We start from the raw sequence: 13,814 nt of genomic DNA, 5'->3' as shown, positions 1-13,814 counted from the left end.
TGGTCCATACCTTATCTACCTTTTCCAAGACCCCTTCCAGGAATGGGCGGGGTCTTGCAGGCAAGGTCAAGTTACCTAGGGTGGGGGATGAGGCTTCAGGGAGGGAGAAAGGGAGAATGGGAAGGGAGGAAGGAGGGAGACTAGAACCTTGAACTTTGCGAACAGCAGGAGGAAACAGCCCTGTTTCAAGACCTGCCCAAGTCCCATGAGACTTTGAGGGAGCCTCCATCTGGGCTTGACTCTTCGCTCCAATGTCACCATCCTCCAGGGGATGCAGATGAAAGTACGAAAGCCCAACCACATTTTAGCTTAACAAGATTTTAGGGTGCTCTCAGAGGCACCAGGGGGCATCAAACACCATCCCGGGAAAACCTAGGAGGGGTGCAGGGAGATGCGGCCAACATTCACAGTGCAGCAGGACAAGGGTGGAGCAGGGCCTTGAACCAACTTGGGCTGCAAGTTCCAGATGCGCCTCCCGCAGTACCTCCAGTGGCCGGCAGGTGGTGCTGTCCTAGCCTGTCCCTTGACCTTGCCCTTGGCAGCAGGAGGCCTCCCTCTCCCCTGTTTTGCTCAGGTCTCTCCCGGGTTCCCGGTACCATGGTAAAGGAATGTGCAAGTTGGCACCTGCAGGCAGCGCTGGACTGTGCCCAGGCCAGAGAGGTCAGCATTTGGCTGCTCAGGAAGGCCAAGTACTCCGCACAAAAACACCAGATGGTCTCCCAGAGCCACACGGAATCATGCGCAAGGTTGCCACTATGTTCCCTCCCCTTACTGGGACCTACGGGGGTCCTATCGACCCAGCCTCCATCTTCCCAGAGGCAGCTTGAAGACATCCGGTCATAAAAGTCCATGCCCCACTCTGTCCCCATCACAGGAGGCTTCTGGGATATCTCCCACACTTCCCACCCCCTGCTTGGCACCCCAGGGTCCACCTTTCTGCATCTCTCTGTGGAGCTCAGCACGATCCTCCTGGAAAGAACTCTGAGTGGGGGCTACTGTGGGGTGGGGGCCACACCTCACACATCAGGAGCCTGGGGAGGAAAGAGGGGGCCCAGTTCTCTGCAGAGACCACACCATCCTAACACTCACCAGCTCCATACAGCCCAATCATGTTCCCTGTGAATTAGCCACCGCCCTCTGCCTGGGCTCCAGGCCTAAGCCAGCCTTTGGGGGTGTGGGGGGCATTAAACATTAACTGTGCCAGGTAATGTTTATCCCGGTCACAAGAAAACCCCCAAGTGCATGAGGGGCTTGGGAGGTGTCAAGCAGGGACTGGGCACCAAAATGCACACAGAGGAAATTTCCAGAGAGATTAGTATTCTCCCAGGCACCGGGGATGGAAGCATAGGGCCCATGTGGGGGTCCCCGAAGGCCCGACACTGACCCGCATGAGCAGGGCAGGTATCACCCATGGTGTGACCTGCTATCCAGGTTCCCTGGGCCCCCTGACACCCCACCTTTACTGCCTGGAGATCTCGCTCTTGTCCCCTCCATGCACAACCTCTGGTACATGTCACCTCTGCACCTTCTACACCTGCCCTATCTCTGACTCTGGGTCCCTGAGTGCTCATACATGGGCTCCCTTCCTTTCCCTAAGCCCATGTGGGGTCCCCTGCTGTAGCTCCCTTGAATGCTTATTTCACTTTCCCACTGTCTCCCAGAGCCTTGCGGGGTGTCCCCCTTTCTGAGGTCATTGAGCCCTGCCCAAGGTCACTCAGTCACAGGGCTGATGTTCACCCACCTACAATTGTAGGAACTGGGGGCTTCCCTACCCCAAGGACTCTACTCTGGGTGACCCTGCTGATCTGTGGGCTGAAGAGGCCCAATGGGGTCGGCTTTGGGTGGGTATCAAAGGGGTAGGGTGGGGCTTCCTCCTGTGCCCCAACTACAGGCCTGGCAGGTCCCTTCAGCTCTGTGCTTGGCTCCTGCCCAGGGGAACAATGTCACTGAGTGCTATAACAGGGGGTCCACAACCAGGAGACCCCACTCCATGTCACTATTGGCTGGAGAAAGGTGGTATTAATGTTTTGCAGACTTGCGGCTAGGAGGGCCAAGAACCTCAGGACTGTGGGTTGGGATGTACCGCTGAAACCCAGCCTGCACCCCAGGATCCGGGACCCCTGTCCAGTTCTCAGGCCTGAGTCTTGACCACTCAGGAAAAGGCCAGCCCAGAGCAGCAGACAAGAGAAACTAAGGCTGAGTTCCCTGAAGGGGCTCCAGCAGATAGCTGGCGTAGAGCCAGAACCCCCCAACCCAGGAAGGTAGAGGCTACAGGAACACAGGTCTTGCCTTTGCATCCACAAGTGACAGAGCTGATAAGGCCAGCCCCTCCCAAAGTTGGCACCCCACAACTCCCTCTCATTCGAGATTGTTGGGGGCCCTTGGCAAATGTTCCAGGAATCTTAGGGCCCCTATTTCTACACCCGTGGGAGATTCTCAAAGGAATAAAAAGTAGATGAGTATAGGAAAAGGGGGACAAGTGGGTACGAGATAGGTGGGCAGAGAGGGATGGAAGGGCAGACAGGTGGACAATGGAAGATCGAGGAGAAATGCAGAAGACAGAGGCAGGGAGAGGCCACAGGAGTGATGGGCAGAGAGAAACAGAAAATGCCTGGAGAATTTCAGGGGTGTGAAGCACCATCTGGACAGTTCACAAACATTCTACCCCTCACCCCAGTGAGAAAGCAGGAAGCCCTTCTTCAGCAGCAGTGAAACTGAGAAACTGAGGCCGGAGCAGCCAGGCAGCAGAAGGGAGCCCAGGCTGAGTCCCTGGTGGGGAAGAAATGGAGACAGTCTGTCTCCACCATCCCACTACCCAGAGGGCTGGAGGTGGACTTCCCTTTTGCCAGAAAACCTTGAGAACTGAGAAGGGCACTTCCTGCCCTTTTGGGGGGCAATGTGGCTCCCTGGGCGGGGCCGACTCACCCGGGTACCACTTGTCCATGGCAGGCGCAGGCAGGCAGCAGAGCGGGCACAGCGGCAGGGAGGAGCAGCGGGTGGACTGACCAGACACGGCTCCAAACTCACTTCCCAGAGCCAGGGGCGGGGCTGCCCACTGGGGCCTGCCCAGGCCGGTCTACGGTCTACGTGGGGGTTGAGCCACAGCAGGAAAGGGGGGGCAGAGCCACAGCTGCCCCTGGGGAGCCCCAGTCACAAGGTCAGCCCTGCTCCGGGCCCCTCCCAGGCTCCGTATTCCTGAAGCTGCCCCAGGACCAACTGGGCTGGTCCCCTTCTTAAGAAAGGCATTTGTGGGGAGACGGGTTTCCTGCAAGATTTCTGGTTGGAACATCTGGGCTGGGAGGGGAAGTGGAGGCTGCTGCGCTACCATCACCCCTGCCCCTTGTACCCCAGGGACACCCCCAGGCTGTGATGTCACCCCCCCTTTAGCTGGGAAGAACAGCTCTAATGAGGCCTCTGAGGAGGTGTGGCCCTGAGGGGGTCACAGCAGATGCTGATGAGGGGCCAGCATGACCCCCACACACATTGGGAAGCCCCATGGGGAGGTACTGACCATGTTAATAATACCTGTCTCCATGTCCCTCCTACGTTATACTTCCTGCCCTAAGAGTGACTGACTGTATCCCCAAGAGCCCCAGCCTGGCATGGGAGGGCAGGCCCTAACCAGTGAGCTTCCCATTCCTCTCCCTTACTGAGTACAGACTTCCCCAGTGGCTCAGAGCAGAAGCCAGAGCTTCCCTAGGCTAAGCACGGGGAGCACAAAAGTTCAGGGAGCCAGAGTGATAGCACAGTGAGTAGGCATTTGCCTTGCACACGGCCAACCCTGGACCAATCCAGGTTCAATCCCCAGCATCCCCTGAGCCCGCCAGGAGCAATTTCTGAGTACAGAACAAGGAATAGTTTGAACATAACCAAGTGTAGCAAAAAAGAAAAAAAAAAGATGGGGCTAAGGCCCACGTCCTTCCCATGAAGTTTCCTCCTGGTTCCTAATCAGGTGAAGGCAGAGACCCAGAGGTCAACCGGCTCTCACTTTACAAAAGGGTGCCCCCTTCACTTTTGGGCGCAGGCCACAGGACAGAGAGGAAGACTTGTTTGCAGCTCATCCCTGGGACACTGGAGTTTTCCCTAAGCCTCACCAGAAGTGACCCTTGTGCACAGAGCTGGGAGTAAGCCCAGAGCACCACCGAGTGTGGCCCAGAAACTAACCACCCCACCTTTGACTCCAGTCATAAGTGTGGGAACTTCCATGTCCTATGGACCCTTCTCTGTGCTCCCAACCCCCAGGACCTTCTGATCTTGTTCCCATACTTCTCCCTTCCCATCCTCAGGCCTGCAGACAGGGCTTTTGGGGCCCGCAGTGCTCAGAATCCTAGAGAATAGCCCATCTCTGCCCAGTTCTATCTCACCCTCATCCTGCCTCCAGAGTCACAGGTCCTCCTTGGGATTCCCCCGGCATACCACTATGTCCAGGGCTTATGGGGTATGAGGAGATGACTGGGGGTTCCCCTGGAGTTGGGGATAATGGCACCTACCTTGCATTGCTGAATCAGGAGCAGATGAGTCACAGGAAATGGGCTGTCACCTCCTGTCTCCACCCTAAGGGGCAAGGACCCCCCCATCCTAGCACCTCTCTGCACCCACCTGCCTTCTCTCCCCTCTCAGATTCCTGCATCACAGACATGCACCCCCAATTCTCTTTCTTCTGGCCATGCATGGGGTCCTAAAACAGCCAGGCTAAAGGGGGCTCCTGCCCATTCTAGGATGGACAAAGTCTCCCCAGGGGCTGGGTGGGCAGGTAGGCAGACCCTTCTCAGCGCTGTTATGTCCGGGGTCTCTCTATCTACCCCACGCAGCTCCGCTGTTGACTCCTAAGTCTCAGCGGCCATAGAAATGGGCATATTGGAGATCACAGGCAGGACCGGGTAACCCACTAGGTGGGCTTCTCTGTGCTGCCCTGGACAGCAGCTGCCGGCTATGTCCCTCATGCCGCACCAGTTCATCTCCAAGACTCCCCAACCCCCAGTTCAGGGGGCTACAGCTGCCAGGCCAGAGTGCTAAACCCCATGGAGCCTTGACTCCTACAGTGGCTATGAGGCCAGGGTCACTGAGGGCTTATATCATGGGGGGCAGGAGGAGGGGCCCTGGGGGGTCTGTTTCTTAAGTGCTACCTTCAAGATGACCCAGCCCAGGGCACTGGGGGCCTGGGAGCCGCCCAAGGGCAATGTTCTCTGGCAAGGTCACTAGCAGGGGCGGGCAGGAGATGGGGACACATCCGGTTCCCACAGCAACACCCAGGCAAGCACACACAACTTCTCCCTCGCCAGTGCCCTGAGAAAGTTATCTATCTCCACCTCAGTGCAAGTCTGGGTTTAGGCAACCACTGGTACTTTCGCTCCCACTCCTGGCAAGGCTCACTGCCTCTAGGAAAGCCCCTAGGATTGCTCCTTCCTTTCCTCTTCTACCTTCCAAGTTTCCAACAGGCCCAGATAGTCCAAGGGGGCTTTTAGATCCTTGGTTGGCCTCTGCATCTGTGAGGCTGGCTGGAGGTAAGTGGTCTCTGGTGAGTGCCCAGCTCTGCTTGGGCTCCCATTATCTGCATCCTGGTTCTGACACTCAAAGGGGATTGATTGGCCCTCTATAACAGAGCTTGGCCAAGCAGATTTAGGGATGCTTGCCTTTCAGGGAGACCCTGGGGCCATGTGGCCTTGTGAGGTGGCCATAAGTCTACCAGACAAGAGGGGGGGCCTCCAAGAAAAGGCTCAGAAGTGGACAGTTTGAGAAGCATGGGCAAGGCTGTTTACATTGTCCACATTCCATCTGGGACCCAGAGAAGGGAACATTCATGTCATTACAGGGGCCAGGGAGGGTCCAAAGGCTTGTGCACAGGACACCCAGGGTCCAGACAGAACTAGAAGCAGCCCCAAACACCATCGCGTATAGCCCCCAACAAAACAAAATACTTTCGGGAAACTGAAGCTGACATGGTTTTTCCAGGGTGACAGCATCTGGTCCACTGTAAGGCCAAACAGGTCCCCACTTTGCAGAGGAACCGGAGACGCTAGAGTCTGGACAAACTCCCAGAGCTGAAGAAAAGGGGCCCCAAGCTTGGTGCAGAGACAGGACCTCTCCTCTGCAGGGTGCCGCGCCCGAGTCTTTAGGGACATTCAATCCAGCACCACCTGTTCGGGCCCGCGCTCTGGGCAGGTGCCTACTCTTCTGTGGCTGGGCAGGGTTGGGGCAGCTGGAGCTGGCTGAGGCAGTCACAGCAGCCCGGGGCGGTGCAGAACCACTCATGGGGTGCTGGTGAGTACACCCCGTTTTCCCTGCATGGCCTGAGGACCTGTTTTCAGAGCTCCATGTCCCCACCACATGTTCCCTGGGAAGAACTGGACGAAGCCAGACAGTATTCCCACCCTGCTGGCCCTTGAGCCCCGACATGAGAAGGGGAAAGGAGCCCAGTGACCTTGGGTGTTCTTGGGGCCTGCACCCCCTCTACGCCCTCCCCACTACCTCTGACTCGATTCCAAAAACAATTCGACCTGTTCCAAGTCAACCTGAGAAAAAACCCAGAATGGCAGGAGGGAGGCCGGGCTGGCCTGAGGGACAGAGACCAATTTCTGCCAGTGTGAAGCGGTACATATTCAGTGCAGACACACGTGGGAAGGCCTGTCAGACATGAGGACGTGGCAGTGGCTCCTTGACTTTTGTCAGAACAGGACAGGACATGGGCAAGATGCCCCAATGTGGTCGCCGAGAATAGCACAGCTGTGTTTGTTTGGCCAACAGTCCATTCTCTGAATTGGGCCGACCCTCCAGGTGACTCCCTGGCCCCTATGCCCATTCTCTGCTTCCCAGGCTGACGCTATTGTCCAGCAGTGGCCCCTCTGGCTCCACAGTTTGGAATATCAAAGGTGAGGGGGGAAAAGCAGGGCCCAATGGGCAAGGTACAGTCAACCTGACATCCAGGAAGGCTTCACAGAGGGGCAAAACAGATGGCTTGTATCACAGTTCATGCCCAGCGGGCAAACCATTCCCTGTCTTCAGGCCATGCTCAGAGTAGGTCCTGCCATGGCAGGGAGCTGGGCCTCCCGAGTGGGGAAGTGGCACCGTGGAGGCAGCTGGAAAGAACAGGAAACCAGGGAAAGAGCAAAAAACCTGAGGGAGTAACAGGAAACCATGTGGAAGAATAAGAAACTAGAGGAATCCTAGAACAGGAAATGACAGAGCAGGAAACCGGGGAAAAGAAGGAAAACAGGAAAAAAACAGGAAACCAGGGTGAAAGAACAGGAACCCAGGGGAAAGATCATGAAAACAGGAAATAAACAGGAAACGGGGGGGGGGGGGGAGAACAGGAAACCAGTGGAAGAACAGGAAACTAGGGGTATAACAGGAAATCAGAGGGAAAACAGGAAACCAGGGAAAGAGCAGGAAACCTCAGGAAGTAATAGGAAACCATGGGGAAGAACAGGAAAGATAAGGAAACCAAAGGAAAGAAGGAAAACAGAGGGAAAAACAGGAAACCAGGGTGGAACAATAGGAAACCAGGGGAAAGATCATGAAAACAGGGAAGATGAGAAAAACTGGGAAGAACAGGAAACCAAGGGAAAGAACGGGAAACCAGGGGAAAGGGCAGGAAACCAAGGAAAATGCAGGAAATCTGGGGGAAGAGGAAACCAGCGTCCAGCTCTCTCCTCCCCCAACTTCACCCTAGGCCAAAGTGCCCCCACATAGCCCTCACACAGATGGGCAGGCAGCTGGGAGCCAGTAGGAAACTGGAGCATTTATTCCTGGGTGTCTGGAGATCACGGCAGATGGCAGCTCTGCACACAGCAGCCCATCTACTAGGTTTCAAAGACATGATGGATGGAGAGTGAGGCAGGCAGGACTATTACTCTGACCTCTGACATCTAGCCAGTCTTCCCCTCACCCCAGTCAGAGCTTTGCTGCTACCCCACGGGTGAAATGTAGACAACAGATCCAAGGGCCCCACTTCCTGCCACCTAACTTCAGCTCCTCTAAATGGATCCCCCACACATAAGCCATTGTTGGGTGCCAGAGACCCAGACCCAGGCTAGGACTCTGTCGCCCTGGGCCAGGAGGAAGGTTCCAGAGCCCTCAGGTTATTGCTGAGAAGAGACACCAGGGGCACACAGCTGGCCTTGCTGATCTGACCCTCGCTGCTCTACTGTGCAGGGATGGACAAAGGAGCTTGGAGCTGAAAGGACCGGGGTACATTTCTGAGGCCCTGGAACAGAGGTGAGGCAGTGAGAGCCAGGGATGTGAGGCTCCTTAAAGGAGTGGAGAAAGACTAAAGAATGATCCAGAAGTTGAGGACAACATTCCAGAGACCAAAGAGAGCCAAGGACCCCTGGCCCAAGCCTCTTTGCCACCCCCACCCCTAATGAGAGAGAAAAAGAGAAAAGGAACTGGTCTCCAGAGAAAAGTGAGGTGAGGGCTGCGGGGGAACAGGGAGGAGCTGTGGGGGCTCAGCTACACCCAGGAAGATGAGTCCAGATTCACTAAAACCACGTTATCCACTAAGACCAGGGCAGCACACAGACACGGCACAGGACAGGGAGACCACAGGCTGCCGCTGGGGGAGGGACAGGGGTGTTAGTGGTGGCGTCATTAAGATGAGGACAGGAGCTCCAGGGGGTATCGGGGGACACACGAGTTCTTGGCTTCTGCTGGGGAAACACGCGCCGCCGCCGAGTGGCCAATTTTCCAAAGCATCAGCATCTGCTTCTAAGGTTCCAGCAGCGGCTCTCGGTTTCAAAGGCTGAGGAAGGAGAGAAGAGAAATGACAACCAGAACGAGGGTCTCTTCAGGGGTCCCCTCCACCTCGCCTTGGGCACTGTCCTGACCCAGGAGGACATGAGCCAAATGTCTGTTTCTGAGGAAAGTGGGGAGGTCGGGCCTGAGAGTGAGGGAAAGAGAAGAAACAAGCAGGGGCTTAAGAACGGGGTATCTTGGGTGGAGACAGGGCCTGGTGATGGGCAAGGAAACAGCCAGACCCAGGGCTTTTGTTTCAGGACCCCCAATAGAGGCTGCTGGTCCAAAGGCCTGGGAGAGGGTTTCAATGAAACGCAAGATGATGCAAACTGCAGCAAAGATAGCACCCAGCCCCATCCATCCAGCAACAGCTGGGCATGAGACAAGGGGTGCATGGTGGTCCTCTCCCTGCCCAGTGGACAGGTAGGCAGCAAGGAAGGACAGAGGGAGATACAGGATGCAAAACCCTGAGCTCAAATCTAGATGCTGCTTCTGCTTTGGGCATCTACCTGGCCCCAGTCTGTTCATCTTTAAAATGAATCGAATGCCCACCTGCCCTCCCTCGGGCTAACTTTATGTGTTTGCATGTGGATAAGCATTTGGATAAGCTGAAATGTAACACACCCTCTGTGTTCCGGGGTCTCTGAACTCAGATCACAAATGGCTTCTAACATGACCAAACCTGATCGTGCTGGGAGGGAATGGGACATAGCCACAATCTCTCCCCAGTCTTACTTGGGGCTGAAAAAGCTCCCTGATAAAATGGAGACTGATACCGTGCATGATAAAAAGGTTACTACAGGGGCCTGAGAGATAGCATGGAGGTAAGGTAAGGCGCTTGCCTTTCATGCAGAAGGACTGTGGTTCAAATCCCAGCATTCCATATGGTCCCCTGTGCCTGCCAGGGGCGATTTCTGAGCATAGAGCCAGGAGTAACCCCTGAGCGCTGCCGGGTGTGACCCAAAAACCAAAAAAAATAAAAATAAAAAAAAAGGTTACTATGGAACAAAGTCACACTCCAGAAACATTGCTCGCTCTGGTTTAAGTCTGACTCTTAAGTGTTAAAAACGGTTTTAAAATGGTTTTCAAGATTTGTTCTGCCTAACAGAACTTAGTATTCCACTGAGGAAATTAAAAGTTTTAAATCTAGTTTCATTCTCTGCAAGATGCATTCAAATTTTATTTTTAAATACATTTAGTACTGTAATAAGCTGCAAACCATTCGCATGTAATGGGTTATTAATCCAGTATTCTTTGTCCTGACTTTGGATATTATTCTTTTATGTTTTCTATTTTTAAAAAAAATGGCATTAAGGAAATAAAAAGTGGGGTCAGGAACATCTCAATGGGAGAGGACTTTCTCAGCATGGTGGAACCCCAAGATCACTCCTGTACCTCCCTAGGGCAGTCCCATCAGCTCTGTTTTTGGGTGGGAGGGTGGGGGCTGTCACAAGAGCAAGTGGTGAGCAGGTGTGTGTCCACAAGATTGCCACTAGAGGGTGATAGCCACAGACCTGTTCTTGGCCACTCTTGTCCTTGTTGCCTGAGCTGAGGCTGGCTGTCCCCACTCCACCAGTTGCCAGGGTGTGCCCTAGGGATGCCACATATTTGAGGTCTGGTGGCCCAGCTCCTGGTAGCTTACTCTCTGCAAGTGGGGTGCACTGTTTGTGTAAGGTGCGGGGGTCTTGGACCTTTTGTCCCATCGCTCACTTCCAGGCCCTGTGTTGGGGAGGAAGGTCTGGGTGCTGCCTCCTACCTTCCCCGCCGACTGTGATCCCTCAGTTCTCTGCTTTCTGGGGCTCTGTTGCTGAAAAAGACAAGCAGGGGGTCTGCGGTGAGTCTCCTACACCTTCCCCACCATCTACCCGACCGGAATCTAATCTGGAAGGGCAAGGACCCTCCGGTTCCCCCCCCCACCCCCTTGTATGGAATCCTGATCACACATAGCTCAGGGCTCTTGCTGGCTCCAGAACTTACCCCACCAAAACCCATCCTGAGACCTCACTGGCTTGTGGTTGTACCCCCTGAATGAGGGGGGCCGTGGTGCCCAGGACAGATCCCAGCCCCAGAAGATGCTCTGTGAATGGTGGGTGTCAGGCCTGTGGGGGCCTCCAGATCCCTCACCTGGCACTGAGCCAGCACCTCTAGAAATTAGGGACCCCCCCCAACACTCCCCGACAGTTACCATTGGCAGCGATGAGGTTCTCGGCCTGTGCCTCCTCGTCCCCGGGTGCCCTGTGAAAGGAAGCCAGTCAGGCTCTAGGGAATAGGCACAGGCATTGCCGAGCCCTGCTAGGCAGGTCCCCAGAACACATGTGTTGGGGGGGGGGCCCAAGGGCCAGGACTTCAGGGCGGAGCACCCCAGCATCGCCCTGAGAAAACATGGTGCTGGAAGGGTCTCTGAAGGGCCAGGTTTCTGCTGCTCTAGGCTGGACTTCAGAGGTAGGAGAGTCTGGTGAGTGGAGTCTTTGTGAGGAGCAGACAGAGGATGGAGCCTACCCCCTTACTCAGCTCAGCCTCCCAGGGCATTGTTGGGGGTCAAAGTTTGGCAAGATGGGTACAAACATGTCGAGCCCCTCGCATTGCATCTGGCCTGAGAATAGACTTTCAATTCATGCAACCCACTGGGCAGTGTCAGAATCTGCCCCCAGGACTCTTTTTACGTCTCAGAAGTTGGAGACCAGCAGGGTAATGTCACAGATCAGGAGGGGCGGCCCTGCTCCCCTTCTCCAGGGCGAACAGAGGACATCCCAGCCCTGCCCTCCCACCCTGCTGCCCAGACCCCAGACCCACCCAGCACCCACTCTCCTGCACCCTTTTTGCCAATCTTACCGGGGCTTCTGATTAAAGCTGCACTTGCATCTGCGACCTGGGAGTCAAAGAGATCAGCCAGGGTCACCCTGCAGAATTCAAGGTCATGCCCCAGCATGGCTGTGCGGGGCTGGGGGTGTATAATGCACCCCTGCCCTCAGCACAAAGTAGCACACACAGCGCCATGCAACCCCTAAGACACAGTTAGGTTCTTCTGAGGCTCGGAGAATGCACTCCCCAGCTTCAGTGGGGGGAACCCTGGGTGGGGACTAGGGGCCAGCACCAGGAAATACCTGCCAGAAACCCCACAGAGCACCCTAAGGGTAACCCTGTCCCCTATGGGAGCTGCACCAGGACCGTCCTTTGCTCCTCTGTGCTTCTCCGGCCCAACTGGCTTTCCTGAGCTCTTACTACGATGCCCGGCACAGTGCTTTGTCCTAGGGGTGAGAGGGTTCCCGGTTTTGAGGACGGCAGCCACTTACTCAGGATCAGCAGGATCCCCACCAGAAACAGGACCACAGCAAACACCAGCCCCCCAATCCTCAGGCTCTGATAGTCTGTTGGAGATGAAAGAGACAGAGTAGGGTTGCACATGGCTGCCCCCCATGGACCATGCCCTATGTGCCCCGTACCCCAAGTCACTCACCATAATGGAAGGGGTCCTTCTCCTGCTCAGCGGCTGCAGAAAGAACAGTGGGGGGACTCAACTCTGTAGTTGTGTCCCCGGTACCCTGTCCTGTCTCCCAGACCTCACTTCCCACAGAGGGGTTCCTGGGAGCGGGGCCAGGAGGAGGAAGAAGGGGAGGTAAGGGGGTGTCTTGTGGGAGTCTCTGCATTCACAGGGGCCCTTTATTCTCCCACCAGCTTCCTGTGTAGCAGAACTGAGGGGTTCCCCTGTCTCACTGGCCGAGGCTTTTGCACAGATTCGGCTGCCAAGGCTGGGATCGAAGTCTCAGCGTGCACATTGGGGTCAAAGGGGATCCTCTGGCAGACTGTGGGGAACGGTGAGAGGGACGAGGAGGGAGCTATAAGCAGCTGCCATCTAGCAATTTCACTCCCGGGGTATAGGTGTTATCAGACATTAATAACCTGAGTGACCCCAAATGAAACTCTAGTCTGATGACCACTCGGTCCTGGGCAGGTTCTTGAGGATCACTCACCACTGACCAGGGCAGCAGGAGCCAGCAGGCTGCAGACAAAGATCAACACGACCTCCATGGCGTCTGTGGACAGAGACATGGTGAGTGCATTGTCACACAAGAAGCTGGAACTGATCAGAAACTGAGCCTTTGGGGGCCTAAACCCATCTTGCTGAAGGGTTTCCCCAGCACTCCTCACCCAGCGCTGCCCGCTCCTGAGTTCAGATCCCCCAGGATTCTGGGGTGCTCCCCTCCCTCCCTTCTCTGGCCCAATCTTTATAAGGTGCTGGATCCCCTTCTCCACGGAGGACAGTGAGCCAGTGGTCCCCAAGCCCCCTGTCCAGCCAGCAGGGCAAAGAAGTGGCTCTATTCAGACTCTGGGTGGGAGCCCCAAACACTGACAGGTCTTTCCTAAGTGGTCCTGCCCCTTCCCCTGGCACTGAGTCCAAAAAAACTCGGTCCTGAGAGTCCTGAGAGACTGAGAGCAAAGTAGCGCTGAGGATGGGCTCCTCATAGTAGGGGGCATTCCAGTTTCTGCTCCCAGGCTCATGAATCCTGGTCCCAGAGATCAGTGGTCAGAATGAGAGTCATTGGACAGGGACTGATGGAGAAACAAAGAGGAAACAGGGACAAAAGGTAGTCTAGGGTGCCCACAGCTGGTGCATTGACAGTGGACACAGCAGGGACCCCCCCCTCCAAAATTGAGGGCCACATAGGTTCTGAAAACATACCCTCTTGTCCCTCCCAGAGTGAGTAACCTCCAGCTGCTGCACTCCCTGGCCAGGGCCATCAGATGTCACGCCAGCACCCCAAGTTCCCCTCCCAAGCTTGGAATACCCCAAGGGAAGTAGCAAAGGGGTCATTGAAAGGCAGTCATCTTCCTTAGTGCTATCTTCTGAGGGCTCACATTTCCTTAAGGGGTCACATATCTCGGGCTGGGGACATGGTTCTATGGATTCCAAAGCCTGCTCTGCAGGCGGGTTCAAGTCAGGTTTCAATCCTGCTACCATTTGGTTCCTGTGCACAGTGGGGAGAGATCCCCAGACATTGAGCCTTGACAGGGCCCGGAGCATCATGGGGTGTAGAATCAAATAATTAAGGATTGAGCTGGATGGCGATGGATGGTGAAGGATG

The 13,814-nt window shown here is 55.5% G+C and overlaps 2 protein-coding genes across 2 annotated transcripts in view; one reads left to right on the top strand and one right to left on the bottom strand.

The window, feature by feature from the left end:
* Window positions 1–13,814, top strand: part of UBE4A (ubiquitination factor E4A) — a 626,538-nt gene that overhangs the window by 213,527 nt on the left and 399,197 nt on the right. The window lies entirely within an intron of this gene.
* LOC126015626 (FXYD domain-containing ion transport regulator 6-like) overlaps window positions 1–13,814 on the bottom strand; it is a 29,781-nt gene that overhangs the window by 2,242 nt on the left and 13,725 nt on the right. Inside the window, exons 2-7 of the mRNA XM_049778208.1 lie at window positions 12,702–12,764; window positions 12,188–12,220; window positions 12,024–12,098; window positions 11,563–11,599; window positions 10,500–10,537; window positions 1,526–1,534 (exon numbers count right to left, since the gene is read on the bottom strand). Of these exons, the coding sequence (XP_049634165.1) occupies window positions 1,526–1,534; window positions 10,500–10,537; window positions 11,563–11,599; window positions 12,024–12,098; window positions 12,188–12,220; window positions 12,702–12,759 (250 nt within the window). The 5' untranslated portion in view covers window positions 12,760–12,764. The remainder of the gene's footprint in view (window positions 1–1,525; window positions 1,535–10,499; window positions 10,538–11,562; window positions 11,600–12,023; window positions 12,099–12,187; window positions 12,221–12,701; window positions 12,765–13,814) is intronic.

The sequence above is a fragment of the Suncus etruscus genome, chromosome 8 (genome assembly GCF_024139225.1).
Source record: "Suncus etruscus isolate mSunEtr1 chromosome 8, mSunEtr1.pri.cur, whole genome shotgun sequence".
Classification (NCBI taxonomy): domain Eukaryota; kingdom Metazoa; phylum Chordata; class Mammalia; order Eulipotyphla; family Soricidae; genus Suncus; species Suncus etruscus.
The sequence above is the reverse complement of the archived record's forward strand: the minus strand, read 5'-3'. Positions and strand labels throughout refer to the sequence as shown.